Source organism: Stegodyphus dumicola, chromosome 1 (genome assembly GCF_044657685.1).
Source record: "Stegodyphus dumicola isolate Sdum_Otavi_A_Nest chromosome 1, ASM4465768v1".
NCBI classification, from domain to species: domain Eukaryota; kingdom Metazoa; phylum Arthropoda; class Arachnida; order Araneae; family Eresidae; genus Stegodyphus; species Stegodyphus dumicola.
Window position 1 is genome coordinate 292,067,240 of NC_140768.1, and position 16,686 is coordinate 292,083,925.

The window sequence follows — 16,686 nt, forward strand, 5'->3', positions numbered from 1 at the left end:
CGACCATTGTTCAGCGGTCTTACCCAGTCATACACAAAGATGAAATATACGAAATAAAGACTTACCCAAAAAGGAAGTCATGCTAAGGTATTTCTCCCGCCTTCTTAGCATGCCTTCGTGGTGTAACGAGAGAGGTCCAGAGTTCGAGACCCGGCGAGAGCACAACACATTTCTTCAATTTCCTGCTTCAAATAAATATGCAGAATAACCTAATAAATATGCAGTGACGCCCGAAATAAAAAAGGTGTAGGACGATTGGGTCCCTTAATCCCCAGTCGCCCTTTAAAAGGGGAAGTATATTTCTCCACGCCTTCTTAGCATGCCTCCGTGGTGTAACGGTCAGCACGCTTGGCGCGTATTCGAGAAGTCCAAGGTTCGAGTTCCGGCGAGGGCATTGTTCATTTTTCCTCAAAATAACCTAATGACTGTACAATGTTCTGGAAGAAATTCTATCCGGAAACGGATATTGGATGTGTTTATATATTATTATTCTCGAATCCATAATTGAGGAGGACCAAAAGGTTTTTCGGTCTTTTTCAAATTTATTATTGTAGTTTCCTTTGAGGAAAGAACTCTATCAGTTGCTTCGTTTTCATTCAACGTTTTTCCTCTTCGAAAATAAGATAACATGTAATCTATTATGGCAGGATCACTCTTGAAGAATAGGAATGCTAGGCTTGTCCACGAGAAGTGTACTGTGTCAAAGAAGTCTTCAGTAACGCCAGAATCTGTACGAACTTTATCGAACCGAACTTTCAACAACTCCCGTTTTGCTTTCGACATAAGTGAGTCGATTAGAATAATTCGACTTAATCCGTCTCTCTAGAATCTTCTGTGTAGAAAGAGAGTAGGAAAAACATTCGGGAGTATATAAAGAGCTCACAGTTTGTTCTTTGGAAACTCGCTTAACGCGGGATCTTTAGGAACTTAACAACAGCATTATCAGTGAGCTAACTATACAATGGTGCCTGTTGTCAACCAAAAATAATATAGCAGCTAAAAATACTAATTTCATAAATCAAATTATTGATTAATATCAATATTTCAATTTTTAATTTTTTTCATTAAATTTGGTGTTAAAACATTTTCAAATCAGATTTATCCAGTAAAATCCAATAAATAGTTGAGTACATTTCCGAACTGAAAATATCTAGAAATAAAAATTATTATTAAGTAATAATTTTAAAATTATGCTAATGGCATATAATATAAAATTCTCAATATAAACATCTCAATATAAAATTTAATAAAAGTTTCCATCTCAACAGAATAAATAATTTTGAATTTCAGTTTTACTAAAAAATATATCTGCAACAGAGATTAAATTAAAAGGAGTTTAGAAGTTTAGCATTCCGATAAAGCAATTGAGAAAGTTGTACTTTTAGTTCAGTGTAAATTCGAGTACATTTTTCTCTATGTATGCTTGGTTACAACAAAGTCTGAAACTATTGGTTTCTTTTTTTTAAGGTGCTTTGATGTGAAGTAACTAGGGTAACAATCAGTAATACTTTCGGTTCTCAAAGAGCTTATCTTATCATTTGTTCAGATTCCGTTTCTATTAAAGAAAATTTATACTTCGATTTAAAAAGTATTACGTGTATTGTTGGTGGATTTTCTGCTTGTAGTCAAAACGATATTGACAAGTATCAAAGTAAGTGTTTAATTGTACTAAGGTATTTACGAATATCATTTTCAGTAAATTGTGAGGTGATTCTATTTAAAAATATTTGCATTAATTCTTTTTTTCCTTTGAAAGGTCTTAAAACTATGTTATTCAAATCAAGCAACATTCGATTTTAGTTAAAAGAAATTCAATTTCAGATTGTGTTGTAAAAATTCATTTTTAACTACAGAAACGAAATCTTACATAGATTAAATACTCCGGTAGTCTATTTTCTTGCATCAAAATTATTTAATTTTATGTTAATTTCGCTCTTTTCACTTCCTTTGTAATATCGGCTGCTTTCGAATTAATTACATATTGTCACAAGAAAAATTTCAGATCTGAGTTACTTACAGTTGTAAACTGCTTATTGATATTAAAGATCTGCTTTAACTATATTTGTTAAATTTTGAGATTTTAGGTGTGGTTAAAAAAGTAGTTGCATAAAATGATGATTTTTGATGCATTTGGAAAAACACAAAGCGTATAACAAAATTTAGCAATAAAACAAGTTTTTGTAATTTTCAAAATATCTATCTAGAGAAAAAAAAATTAATTAATATTTGCCTTCTGGATGAAAGTATAAAAATTAATTTACAAAGAAATGCGTGATTTTTATTTGCAAATTTGCCTCGCTCCGAGTCTGATGCATTATTTTGGAAAAACTGAGAGATATTTGATATTTATTCAACTTACGAAGGTGGTATCATATGAGGAAAACTGCAATAACAATTAAAATTCAGTTTTAGTGTCTGATATGTTTACTGTTAATAAAAGTAGTAAAATTCAATTAGGTGGTCTGTATTATTACAGCTAGTCCCAGAAGTTTTTCAACAATGCGAAATAAATATAATATTAAACAAGCAATAAGACGTAGAAAAATTTATTTTGGGTAAAATGTATAACTTCGTTAAGAAGTAAGAAATATTCGACAAGAATAATTCGAAACTGAACTAGTTCAATTGAAAAATATTGTAGTAAAAAACATGTAACTGTAAAGTTTATTAAACTTCTAAACTGTAAAGTTAAAATCCGTTAACTTTCTTTTAGAAGCATTTCTAAACTTTAGATTTGTAGAATTGTTAAAATTCGCTCTAGCGCGAATCCTCGACTAGCTAGTAGTGTTCTAACGATATTATTTTTTTTAACCAATAATATATGACGGTGCTAAATTCTTTTCAGAAAACTGCGTAGACTACTCAGAAATTGAAACGAATTCATTTTAGAAACACATCATTTTCTAGTCCTACTGTCAAGCAAGACTCGTTTTGTATGACTTATCTGAACCTGTTTCATTTTATTCGAATGCGCTTCTTTTGTGATATCTGCATATTTTTCTACTACATAAGAAATTATTACATACCCAATTACAGTGGCTCACATTTGTTTTCGAACACTTATATTGTTGAAATTTATTCGCATAGATCTTGTATTAAATATTGGAACATTGACTTCAGATTTTTGTTCCTAATATAATAATTTTTCTCTATTTTAATTCTTGCAAATTAAATGTGATCAAAATATCCCTTGTAATAAAAAAAATATATTAATCAGAAACTCACATAATAATCTGGACACTCGAAAGTTTTATCAAAATGTTTTGACATACAAATGTTACTTGACCTAATTTTTTGTTTTCAATGAAAACAAAGCACAAGAATTGTTATATGCTTTTGGAAATTATCACTCGTTTAGTAAAATATATTAACGATCTCTGTCGGAAGTGAAAATGGCAAGAAGCTATAAATTAACAATAAGTTATATTCGAAACTTAACTATTCACGATTTGATTTTAAAGATGATAAAAATATCAAAGTTACTTAAAAAGTCCTTGATGCAAAGCTTTCAACTGTCTGTGATGTATCAAAATAATTGAAACTGCATGGAGTTGTTCAAAATGCAGTGAAGTTTGGACCACATTCCAAGCTAACAAGAAAGAATTGGTTACTTAATCTACGAAAAATCAAACAAATTAGTAAACAACACAAATCCTGTCTTGAGCAGCGCTTATTTTGCTAAATGATTAATTCAGCGGTTTAAAAACGGCTTGCAATAAGTTAACCCTAAAACTATTAGAAGAGTTATTACGATGTATAGGTACAGTGGGCGATCAGCAAGAAGGAAATTCTTCATCTACCAGAAAAGAAGGAAAATGGCATTCGCAAAACCCATGGTAAGCAAAGATAGTCCAAAAAACCTATTGCTTGCTGTTAAGCATGGGGTTTGTTTTGCTGCCCCTGAGATGGAAGTTTAGTTTTTATAGAAAATCATATGGACGAGTATAAATATAGTATAAATGTTCTTAACGAAAATCTTAAAGCATCTGCAATGAAAACTCATATAAAACACATTTAAATTCTTATCAGAGTAAAGATCTTAAACATACAGCCCTAAATGTTCGGTTAATATATATCTGCCCCGAAATTCTCAAAACCGCTTTAGATTCTTCTGACTTAAATCCTATTGAACATGTATGGAGTGAGATGGAGAAAAGAATCAGGAAATGTGATATTTCTTCGATCGAATGATCAACTAAAAGTAATTCTCACGGAGGAACGGAAAAAATGCAAAATTATTACAGAAAAATAATTAGCTGAATCGCAAAAGTGCATGAACATTGTAATTTTAGCCAAACTATATCCAACGTAATTTTGAAGTCATCCTTTTTCACGTTTTTATTAAATATAAATTCTTTGTTTATACCAAATTTTTGAATACTTTGCGAGTTCATTTTCAGAACTTCTCGAATAAATTATTTTATTCGCCAAAATAGTTTTCAATAATTTTTTTCCAAACCAAGTAGAATATATATAAGATGATCGGTAGTATATATGAAAGAAAAATAAAACGATTTCACTAATATTTATTGAATAATATTTTCAAACAAAACTGAAAAACACGAACGTCCGAAAACAAATGGGAGCTACTGTATTAAAAAAAAAAAAGTTCAAAATAATGATTTGGTTTAAAATTTGGTTCAACATTAAGGCTCTAATTAGTGTTTGATTCCTGAAAATAATTTATTTTATTTCATCTTGGAATTAAAATGTTGGCCACCTAAAAGCACCATTTTCTTCTCAGCTTCTACCACTTTTAAAAGTATGGCATTAGAGTAGGTTCATTTCTGGTTATGAATCTTTGTAAATTCTTAATTACTGGATTAATAATTTCATGCAAAAATTTTGAATTTTCGAAATGCAAACTCAAAATTGTAACATTCATCCAGAAATGAATTCTGAAAAGTGGTAAATTAGGAAAAACTATAACTTCCTCCCTGATGAAGAAAGGCAATTTTTTATAAATGTTCCACCTTTTTCTTTCGCTTTACATTGCTTATTCATTTTGAATATAATTTCCATCCCTTTTCCTTTTCAGACAAACCAATCATGAGCATTAAATAAGAATTTAGCAAATTTGTTTATATATGGGTATAATTTTATAACCTTTTCAAACACATTATTAATGAAAAATACAAATTTCTTTAAACATTTTATTTACGAATTAGGTGTTTGAAAAGACTATCTAAAATTCGATCAATATATTAGAAATTTTTCGAACTCGATATTAATGATAAATAACAAATAAAATATTCTTCAAGCATTTTGTTTAGTGAATTAAGTGTTTGAAAACGCAGTATTCCAAAATTAATAAACACGTTGAGAATTTTTTAATTAAAATAATTTTGGAAGAAATTTGTATAGCAGTACGCAGTGCAATGTCATTTATGCACATTTGTGAAAAACACCAACAGCACTTTTCTTTTAGCATTTTATATTGTTTCAGATTCTTACATTACTAGAAGTGTAACTGAGGCGCTCTGTTCTGTGGACTGTGACTAATAACTTCGATTTTCATTCGAGGTAAGTCATAGCAAATTTTTTATTAAAATATTGTATTTTCTAAGATTGATTCTTATTAAGAATTCTTATTAATTAAGACTGATACTTATTAATTATTATTCTTATTAAGAAGGATTTTTTAAAAATTCATTTTATTATTTTTTTAACCGAATCTCTTCAAAAGCAAAATTTTATAAAGCGAATAATCATCTTAAATTGTTTACATCAACATGCTATTTTTACTTCCTTGTACGAAGTAAAGGAAGTATTGTAATCGCAAAAATTTTCGAGTATCATATTTTAACAAAAATATCCATTTTGACCGCTATCGAATGTAATTTAAAGATGTCTTTGCATGATATCTGTACGTAAGGACAGAATAAAGGACTCTTCCCCCAAAACGAATTACAAAGCTGATTTAAAACAGATTCAGAAGAGATTTTTTCGTGGCGTCTGTATCTACCTACGTACGTATCTCGCATAGCTCAAAAACGAGTAGTCTCAGAACGTTGAAATTTTGTATATAGACTGTAACATATAGTTGTGCACCTCCCTTTTTGGTTGCAGTCAGCCTCACCAAAAGTGTATATATAGATATATATACCCACTCTGTTACTCGGCTCAATGAGTTCAGCTTTTTTTAATTCTTATATGTTGGTAAATTGTGCATTTTTAACTTTAAAAAGATTGAATTATGTTCTTCCGGTTAAGGTTTTCATGCATTTAGTTAATCTGCATGCAATATTTTTAGAATTATCAATAATTTAAGAGTTGTTTAAGTGCAGCTAAGCCAATTTTCTTTTATCATAGTAGCCATATTTGTTTACATTTGAAACTTAGCAGAATAGTGAATTAATTCTTTCTGCACTTTCAGTGTCTTTTTACCGAATGGAGCAAAAGGAAAAACTTAGTTTTGTGCACCGAAAAATCTGCGTTCTTCCCCGCTGACCGAATTGCTTTTTTTTTTTCGTAGAAACTAATTTAAATTGTAAAAATTGTTTGATTGTTTTAACTGTATCTGGTGTTTTATGTTTTTCTTTATCTTCCAATATTTTAATGAGAATATTTTGAGGTTTTATTTATTTTTTTGTGGCATAGATGAGCAGGGAAAAAATTAGCAATTTATTGCAATAAATATATTGCAGGAAAATAAACACTGGTAAAGAGCTAAAAAAATATTTCAGATTACCTATATAGTAAACACTAAAGCCCAGTTCTGAATTCATGATTTATTCAGCTAATTATTTGATATGTCAACACTCTGGCTGACTGAATTGTCTTGCAGTGTGGGTTCCTGCTCATTGTAGCATCGAGGGAAACGAAACAGTCGATTTCCTGGGAAAGAAAAGAACGACTATTCTACAAACCACTAATAACCATATGACCTTCAATTCTGCAAAACACTCCTAATTAAATTTAAATTTAAGAGGAGGTTTGCCTCCTGCCTATCAAATGAGGTTAAGGGAAAGGCCTGAGAGTGTTTCACCAATTTAAAGCCAGTTAGTCTAGATTTTCCTTGTCCTGTAGTCATGGCGTTATTTCGTCTTTTGACTGGGCACGATTGCCTGAATGCCCATCTTTTTAAAATTCGACTTAAGGGCACTTCAGTCTGTAACTCTTTGTAACTCTGGACTGTCTATGGATAAGGAGCATATTGACGAATGCACTGCACTATTATCTTTTAATTCTATTGTTCTAAAGTATTGGGAAGCAAGATCAAGGCTAATGGGTTAGTGGCCAAATGTCTGGCATTTGTATAAATAAAAATTTGAATTGAGCTGAGCTACGAGTATGTCACTGAAGCAACTGGTCTCTCACGGTTCAACTCAGCTGTTTAAATGAAGTTGTTCGGCCTTCTAGAAGCTTCGGAAAAAGTAGATTTTACGGTTCTAAAGAGGTGTTTTCCGAAAATTGCTAAGTTTGCAAAAAATCTCCAAATGTAATAAAAAGTTTTACTAAAATTTGTTAGGAGAGTTTTTGTCTGTATTATGGCTTCTAGTTCAGTTATTTTTATAATTTAAAATGTGTTGATTCAGAATAAGAGGATCTAAAATTTTATACAAGAAATAAAACAAAATATGTGACCACAGCTTCAAATACACAAAATTCACACTAAAATTATTACATAAAATATAACAAATAAATAACAACACCACATAACATTCTAACAATACCCCAAAAAGAAAATACAATCAAACGGATTTAAATATTTACAAACATTTTCAACAATATTTAAAGGTACTCATTTCCCGTCGAGGGCTACCTCGAGGGCTGCCTAAGAGGAAGGATGCCTTCGTGGAGGACTTCCTAAGGGAAACTGGCTCCTATATATGTTACACATGGGGAAAGCGACGCACATGCAGCTAGTTCAAACTTCAGGATTCGAACCCTGGACGAACTACCAGTGTTCAGCGATGTTACCACTCAACCACTTATGGGTTCTGAGCTTATTGATCGTGCATTTGCTATGTTTTGCTTATCTGATTAAGATGTATTTTCACCGCGTGGAACTTGTGTCCGTACTGCATGCAGGCACTCTATATATGCGGCGAGCCAAACGTCCTCTCGAGAGGCTGGTGGTAGGGGAAGAGGGTTGGGAGACTCTTGGAACCGCCCCCCCCGCGTGCTCTCCATCAAAATTGAGAGGGGGGACTGAGCTAAATCGCACTGTCACCTGTAAGGTGCTCAAGGATGTTGCCAACAACTGGTGTAAACTTGCGCTGCTTGCCACGAGGATTTTCGTGATGAATTCCGTGATTTTCTATTCCACATTATGCATTATAGATTTTAAGTTTCGAGGACATAAGTCCTAAAATGCATATACTGAAAATATGGTGGAATTAAATCAAAATTTTTCAACTTGTTATTTCTGGATGCTCAGCTTCCTGTGTGAAGTCTTAAGAAATGCAATCTTAAATATCTCTTTAAGTAAGTATGATACTAGTTTAAATGAGCCTACACCTATGATAGCTAGACCTACTAATTTAAACCCCTGATACTAACTTAAAAAAAAAACTAAACAATGAGATAAACTTTCATTCCGCAACAGTTTTGCTCACGTAACACTTTTTAGCCAAAAATTGACACTTTTATATGCAGGCCGAGCAGAAAAAAAATTACAATGATAAAAGTGTTTTCATTGATGAATTACTTGAAAAAAATTGTCCTTACATTAGCAAAATTGTCATATGTTGATGATTAAAATTGTGTTTTTCTCGGAGGAGAGGGTGGGAACTATATGAAACTATCATTAACGTACGTTTTCGAATACAAATTTCTAGAAGATTTCTTGAACGCCTACTGAAAATATATGATATAAATATTGGTTTCGAGCTCCTATTTGGAGAAAGGCTAAAATTTTTAATTTTTTGTTTAATTTAATTAAATTTTATGCGACTTCTAAAACTTTTTTTTTTTTTTTTTTTTTTTTTTTTTTTTTTTTTAACCAGTTTAATTTTCAGCAGGAAAAGAAGTTTAATTCATGCAATCGTAACATATACAGAGTAAGTCAGAAAAAATCAATCTGTTACAAGTAATTTATAACAACAATGTAATTGGAACAAATTTATCTGTAATATATCAAATTAAAATTTGACTATCCAAGTTTATTGTCACACATTACAGATGCCTTACGCGAGCTTCACGTGACGACATGGATGGCGTGGATACACGTTTCGAGAGCATTTGGGATAAAAGTATTTAAAAACAACATATCTTTAGAATTTCCGATGGGCAATCTCGCGTGCTGGAGATAAAAAATGTTTAACTGTTACCACTGTTCGCTTTGAAATGGTTGAGTTTTTTATCAAAAATTCTTTAAAGCTTTACAAATAGGAAATAGATAATGAAACAAATTCGAAATTCCAACTTCGGGCTTCCAGGTGCCCATATTCAGGTGGAGGACTACGTTACTCAAAATTTGACGGCTCTAGGTACTGTGGTTTTTTTCACAGTGGGAGAAACATGCATACATTCATGCAGATTCTTAATTTTTTTATTTCTTTAAATATAATACAGGACGATAATAGCTGGTGGCAACAATTTGAAAAGTGATTCAACACTTAGTGATTCGACGCAAAATGTCGTTTCGAGACTAATAGCTCTTCTGAGATAACGACCCTTTGGGCTAAGAAAAAAGAAAGAAAAAGGGAGAAGGAAGATTATTCCGAGAAGATATTAATGTTTGGCGAAACGCGAGGTCAGGTGAGAAACGTAGTGTCGTTTGGTCCTTTGGGGAGCAGCTCGATGTGTGTTGCATGATACTCATTTAGAGCACGGGTGATATGAGACAAGAAACTTGGATAATCAAAGCTAATTTCAGAGGTCACAGGTGAATATGGGCCAGTTACATTGTTTACTACAACTATTTGTGACAAGATGATGTTTTTAACACTTACTTCATATTTCGGGGCTAATATTTCGTATTATAAAACTGAGGTTCCTTAAAACCCTCTCACCTGCCCGGATTTATGCTAAAGTAAGAACAAATGTCCTAAAACTAACATGAGAAAGAATTTTTTCTTTTTAATGAATGTCGAAATTCCTCTTATACTTTACATCTTAATTTGTACTTTTAATATCTTTAATTTTATTTTAATTTCTTGGCCATATTTCAAGATGCACGATACTTAGAAAATATTCTAGGCTGTATATATACGGCCTTGCTGGCCAGACGGTCCTCTTGTGCTATATATTGCTATATATGTAATTTCAATGAATTTTAGTTTATTCAATATGTTTATATATATATATACGGCCTAGATATATTTTGTGATTTCTGTAAGAAGGTATATATTCACGCATCTTGAAATATGACCAAGAAATTAAAGCAAGGTATTGAAAGTACATTAATCCAGCTGTAAAGTACCAGGGTCATTTCGACATTAAAATCAAGAAAATCATTCTTTCTCACGGTAATTTAAACAATTTTTGTTTTTAGTAGTCTAACAAATGACTTTTATTTCGTTCATTCCTTAAACTGGATGCAGGTCAGAAGGGGAGATTGCCGGATTCTCCCGTATCTCATGATGAATTTTCGTAATGAAGCTGAGAAAATCCAAAAACCACTTAATTTGGCGATATTTCGACAAATTTGGCAACATGTAGCTCAATTTTGAATTTTTGTTTATACGAATAAATGGCATATTAATAAACCCAAAACTATTATTTATGCAAATTTTTATGCAAATTGCAGCTGCATGATGTAACTCTTTGTAAGTTTTAAGAATATTCTAAAAGCTATTTGCTACAAAAGGTTTTAGCTATTAATCAAGATATTAGCTATAGAATATTTTACCTAATTTTAGTGACATATTTTTAGCGTAATTTTAGCTATAGAATCAGAATTTTTTGCATGAACTATAAGCAGAATTTAAGATTTTATGGATAAAAATTTTTAAACTACCGATAAAGTAAAATAAAATAATTATACACATAAATATAAAGAATAAATGCTCGAATGTTTAGAAAGATATCTAATTAAACGTAAATAAATATGCAAAAACCTAAACAATCTATTTACACAAATTAATAACAAAAATAAAATTTTTCTTTTTTACAGGCAATAATGGAGGCCGATAAAAATAGCAAATATGATGAAAATCAAAATGATGAAGAAAAGAAGGATAAAAGCACTGTTTTAGAAAGCGCCTCTTCCGCCGTTCCACTAAAGGAAACTGAACATGTTTCAGATGAGGAAGAGGATATTTCTTGGAGTAGTGATGATTCTGATAGTGACGAAGAATACATTTGCACCCTCTGCAGCAAAACATTCAGTGGTGTCATTCCCCTAAAGCAGCATGAGAAAAGCGGAAGCCATTTAAGAAAGAAAATGAAAAAAAAGTTAGAAAAGAAATTAGAAAAAGAAATAGTCAAATTAGAGAAGTTAGAAGATAATGAGGAAGAAAATTTAGACTTCATTAAGGAGCCTTTTGCAGCTTGTAAAACATGTAAGAAATCTTTTGGCGATCCTCTATCGTACCATAAACACTTGATTTCTAAGAAGCACAAGAGGAAAGCATTCGAAGCAAAATTATTGCATCAGGTGAAAAGTAACGGTAACATTGATAGCGAAGCTCTAAAAAAGATGTTTCATAAGAAAGCAGATCCCACAAAAGAAGGCAAAGATAACACTCAAGCTTCTGGTGCTTACGAAGATATCCTAAATGACTTAAAAATAAAGTTATCTGTTTCTAAAGCAGAAAGTAAGAGCTCAGAAAGTGATTCTAGTGATGACGCTGAGGAATTCAACTGTACAGTCTGCGACAAATATTTCGGTAGCCTCGTTACTTATTTCCAGCACATGACAAGCAAATCGCATAAGAAAAAACTGAAACAGAATAAAATGCTTGAACAACTCACTAAATCCGAGAAGGAGTCCGAGGTTGTTGTTGATATTAGCAGCATTGACACTGAGGATGATATACTGATGTGCAAACCGTGTTCTGTGGCTTTCAGTGGACCGGAGAGTGCTTTCGCCCACTTGAAAAGCAAAGGACATAAGAAGAAACTGGAAGTTCTAAAGTGGAAGCGTTCGCATCGTCAGAAAAGAGAAGTCAGAAGCAAGTCTTTTACCTCATGCGAGGAACATCGTCAGGATCTTGCGAATACTGAATCTGTAAATAATGAAATGAATGAAATATCAGCTGCTGATGCTAACAACAAAGATTTAGATTCTAAGCCAAGTTTAAAAAGTGGTGTAAAACACTTGCCTTCAAGTTCTTCGCATGAACTTGGAAAAGACCCCAAAGATACAATAATAAGTGCCACAAACGATTCCCAGCAGAAACCGAACATAATCGAAGCGCTGTTGCAAAAAGAAGCTAAGCAGAACATAAAAGAGGCACAGGAAAAAGGAGCCAGAGGAAACATAGTTGAAGAGGAAAGTGATATTAAACAGAAAATAACTGAAGAGGCACATGGAAAGGAGAGTGAAAACAAAGTACCTGAAGAGGCTGTGGAAGAGGAAGTCAAAGAAGGCAAAATTGCTCCCCAAAAATACAAGGTATACAAACAATTTATGAGCTCATTTCGTCCTAATGCTAATAAATAATCACTGTAGTTTAGAGCCTACATTTGTGCATTAATTTTTCTGAATTCAAGTACGAATTGTAGAAGCTATCTAAAAATGGTATGCGTAACGTTATTGCAACAAAACGGTTTAAGACTGAGAATAATTTGAGACACTGAGCAATGATAATTATATGATTCACTTAATTGCTATTGCTTGATTATTAATTGTCAATTTGCTGTGAAGATTTCTAATTTCTTCTAAATTTGATGTCATTGATTTGAGTTTATTAAAGAAAAATAAATATTATTTGAATTCATATTTTGGGTAATCTAGTATTAATTCATAATTATGTTTAGAATAATCTGTATTTCATTTTTATATATAGTTTTCAAGAATAGCAGATTACTTTTCAAAAAATTTATAGTACATATTACTAATTCTTCACTTCCCAAAAGTTTAAGAAATTGAATCATTTAATTTTTCAAAAAACTTATTATGGTATTTAGAGCTTTGTAAATATATTTAAAAAAAATGTAGAATAAATAGAAGGTAATGATTCATTGAGAACCTTTTAATATGTTCTCAAATATTTACATAATCTGAGTGAAAGTTTTCAATAAATGCTAGTAATGTAATGAATTCATTATTAAACAACACTTTAAAAATTTACTAAAATCTTTTTCCTTTAAGTAGTGACGTTTTCTTTTTGTTAAGCAAAGCTTAACTGAAACCATTTTTATAATGATAAATATCTACTTTCAACAATTTAAATCAAGTCTCTCAGTTGCGGTTTAGGATTTGAAATTTTATTTTGGAATTACATTCATATATTGATGACCAGGTAGGATTATCAGTTATTGATAAACTTTGCAGATACCTGTTAAAAATTACTTTTGTTGTAGTTGATATTCTAACTTTGCTTTATTAATTAGCCATATCTATTCCTAAGTTTCTTCTTTCAAGGCGTCATCCGCGTAAATATAACGGGAATGTGCTTTTCGACACTGCAGTTTTCGATGAAAAATTACATATTGCATTCCATACGGCTTTACAAAGAGAATTCGAAATATTTTATTAGCATTTGGTGACGTTTATTACACAAGAATACTTTATTTCGGTTACATAAGCGTACATAGCATTTCCTAACCTCATCTAACATGATTTAGTACACCAAATGGAATTAACCAGTTCCGAGACTAAAGTACGCCCTATCAACGGTATATAAACTCCCAGACCTACTTTGACAAGGCGACTACTCCATTGTAAGCCAGGATAGAGTATTCACTATCGACTACTGTGATATTAAAATATACCACGAAGATCTGCTCAAGCCTCCCGTTGCTTGGTGGCGGGCCCGTTAGCCACTCCCTATACGGGCAAATGTGGAGGTAAGAATAATTTTATTTCCTACCTCCATGCGGGCAACGTCGCCGCTCCTTCACCATTCCGAGGTGGACCCACAGATGAGACATGATTTAGTACAGAACTCCAGCCTTCTGGACTATTTGGATTTGCAATTCGTTCAAACAATTGAAAAATGTAGATAATTGTATTTTTTTATGCATTATAAAAATAAACAGAAGTAAAATGTAGTCAAATTTCATTATCAGGTTACCTGCATAATATGTCACTCCGCTTATTAGGTTTGATTTTTTTAGTCCTGACCAATTCCTATTTCATGTCCATGAAACGTATATTGGTTATTAAATCATTTTTGAAATGTTGATAGGGGCTATCAGCTCAAATTCAAACTGTTCGTCTGAACAAAATTATCCGATCTTCAATAGAAAAATATGGTTTTTTTTTTTTTTTTTTTTTGGTCCATTTAAAAAAAAAACTGCAACTGTGTTCTTATTCCTTCTATTTAGAAATCCATCAAATTAATTTACATATCTGTCAATGAATAAAATAAAATAAATGAATAAATGATTTTTAAATAGGAGATTTTTTTTTAATCCAGATTTACGGGATTTCCAGGTTGTAATGAATCTCCTGTTGCAACCGCATCTCTGCCTCATGTAAGGAAAGGAAATAGTTTTAATATTTTACCAGCTCTTGTCCGATTTCTTGACAGGGGGTTAGCATATTGTCCGTTGAGAAAGTAAACATGGTGACAATAGAAATTCTAAGGGCTAGAGAGCAGAAATAACTGAGAAGGTGCCAATCACAAAAGACGTTCTGAAGAGTTTTGATGTCGTTAAAATAAGGGCTGACATTTTATTGTGATATCTCTATTAGAAGATCAGAACTTTTTCCCCCTCGATCAGAAACTTTTGTAAAATTTCAGATGTAAAATTATCAGTAGCTATTACAGAAATCAAACGTCGGTTTAAAAATATTTTTCTGTGCAATAGCATAATATTTTTTTATCTTGTGTTGTTCATTATATAAATGCTTTAGAGTTTTTCCAATATTTTGGAAACACCTAAAAATATGAAGACTTTTGTATTTAGTGATGTGGTGTAGAAATACAATTGGAAAACATCCAAAACTGTTTAAAATTATTTTAAAATGGAGACTCGCATGTTTTGAATGATAGTAATGTGGAATTTGTACCATTTTTTAAATAAGAAATTGTTCCAATTGAGAGACAGACGCTGAGAATGAAAAACTGGCATCTTACTCTGTTTTCCACACGGATTATAGTTCCAATGACATTTTAGTCTGGTGATTAGGCGCGTGCCAGTGAAAATGTGTTATTTCGTTTTCAGTTTCTTAAAGCTAAAAGTGAACAATTTGACTTAGAACGGTGAACGGGCCTATTTATCATCTTGAAAGATGCAGTTACGCATAATAAACAGTGTCTGCAGCACTGAACGGATAAAAATGGTAATTAGTCAATAATATGCATTTTTTTTTCATAAGGGGACACTTGGATCTCATAAGGTGGTACTTGGATAAAGGATTTCGTAAGGTTGATACTTGGATCTGTTGCAAATCTCTATATAACTACCACCGCGATTTACTGTAAGAAGCAGACAATTTAGATAGCAAGCTTCTGTTGGAGTTCTGAGTATATAAACTCTTAGTAAAGTGGGAAATAGTGCGAGAATGGATTCTCTGGAAACAACACTTAATTATATGGATCAGTATTCCACATTTTATGCCCTTGACACCATTATAATGTAGCCTCCTGATATACGTAATATGTGGCTTACGTACATTTGTAGTTATATAAGTGCTTAGAGGCCGTGTCATTTAAATTTCACTCTTTTGGAGGCATTCCAAAAATTCCAAACAAAGTGCTATATTGAATGAGCTGCCAATTCCAGACATAAAAAAATTACAACAAAGAGACCTAATAGACTTTTAACCTAATAGACAAGACGTCAGCAAAAATACTATCGATGAATATGAAAATCAGGCAGTTCGCGAATATTAGCAGCTGCCATTTCAGTGTGTCTGACAATAAGTCTGACTACGATAAAAAATTGCGTCTGACCACACAACCTACTCCCTACATGCGTGTGAGATAACGCTCACAACAACAAAACAAAAGGACAATTTAGACGACTCCAGTTATCCCAGCCTTCAAATGGAAAAGAACAGAAGTTGCTGGAGAACAGGATTTCTCTTCCCAATAATCCGTCTTCAAAGCCGACACTCTCACTTCAGTGCTAAATGAGCTGTCACAAAGTATTATTTTATTTGAAAAGTGTTATTTCAGATTATTTTTACATTCCTTCGATCTATTTTTCATAATTTTATATATTACATCCGAGTTAATACTGCTGCATGATGCTTCATTTAAAAAGTAATAATACTTAATAAAAATCAATACATACAACACACCAAAACATATATACATGCACACATCACATATATGTGGGAGTTACTGGCAAAATATGAAGCACCGGCATTCGACAGAATACCTAAGCATTTTACAGAATGCCTAGCATTTTTAGGTAAAGTAAGAACGATTAGAATTTTTACGTATTTTACCTAGGCATTAAGCATTCTGTAGAATGACAAACGCTGTTTAGATTGTAAGATTCAGTCCTGTGCTAATTTAGCACTTTAAAGTTACAGTTGAAGTTGAAGACTTTTAAGAACTGATTAGCGAATAATCACTTGAGTTCGTGAGACAGAGACAACACGTAAGAAGGGTGAAATTACGCTTTATTATTCCAGTAAGGTTTAACAGAATTCCGTTTTGAAATGTTATAATAAAG

The 16,686-nt window shown here is 32.0% G+C and overlaps 1 protein-coding gene across 1 annotated transcript; it reads left to right on the top strand.

Moving 5' to 3' along the window:
* Positions 1–1,571: 1,571 nt before the first annotated feature.
* LOC118193545 (uncharacterized) lies at positions 1,572–12,832 on the top strand. The gene is made up of 3 exons (XM_035364646.1): positions 1,572–1,651; positions 5,447–5,523; positions 11,063–12,832. The coding sequence occupies exon 3, from the start codon at positions 11,069–11,071 to the stop codon at positions 12,551–12,553; it is 1,485 nt and encodes a 494-aa protein (XP_035220537.1). The 5' UTR covers positions 1,572–1,651; positions 5,447–5,523; positions 11,063–11,068; the 3' UTR covers positions 12,554–12,832.
* The last annotated feature ends 3,854 nt before the right edge of the window (positions 12,833–16,686 follow it).

Coding starts and splice junctions, on each gene's coding strand:
- LOC118193545 (XM_035364646.1), top strand. CDS start 11,069: ATGGAGGCCGATAAAAATAGCAAATATGATGAAAATCAAAATGATGAA.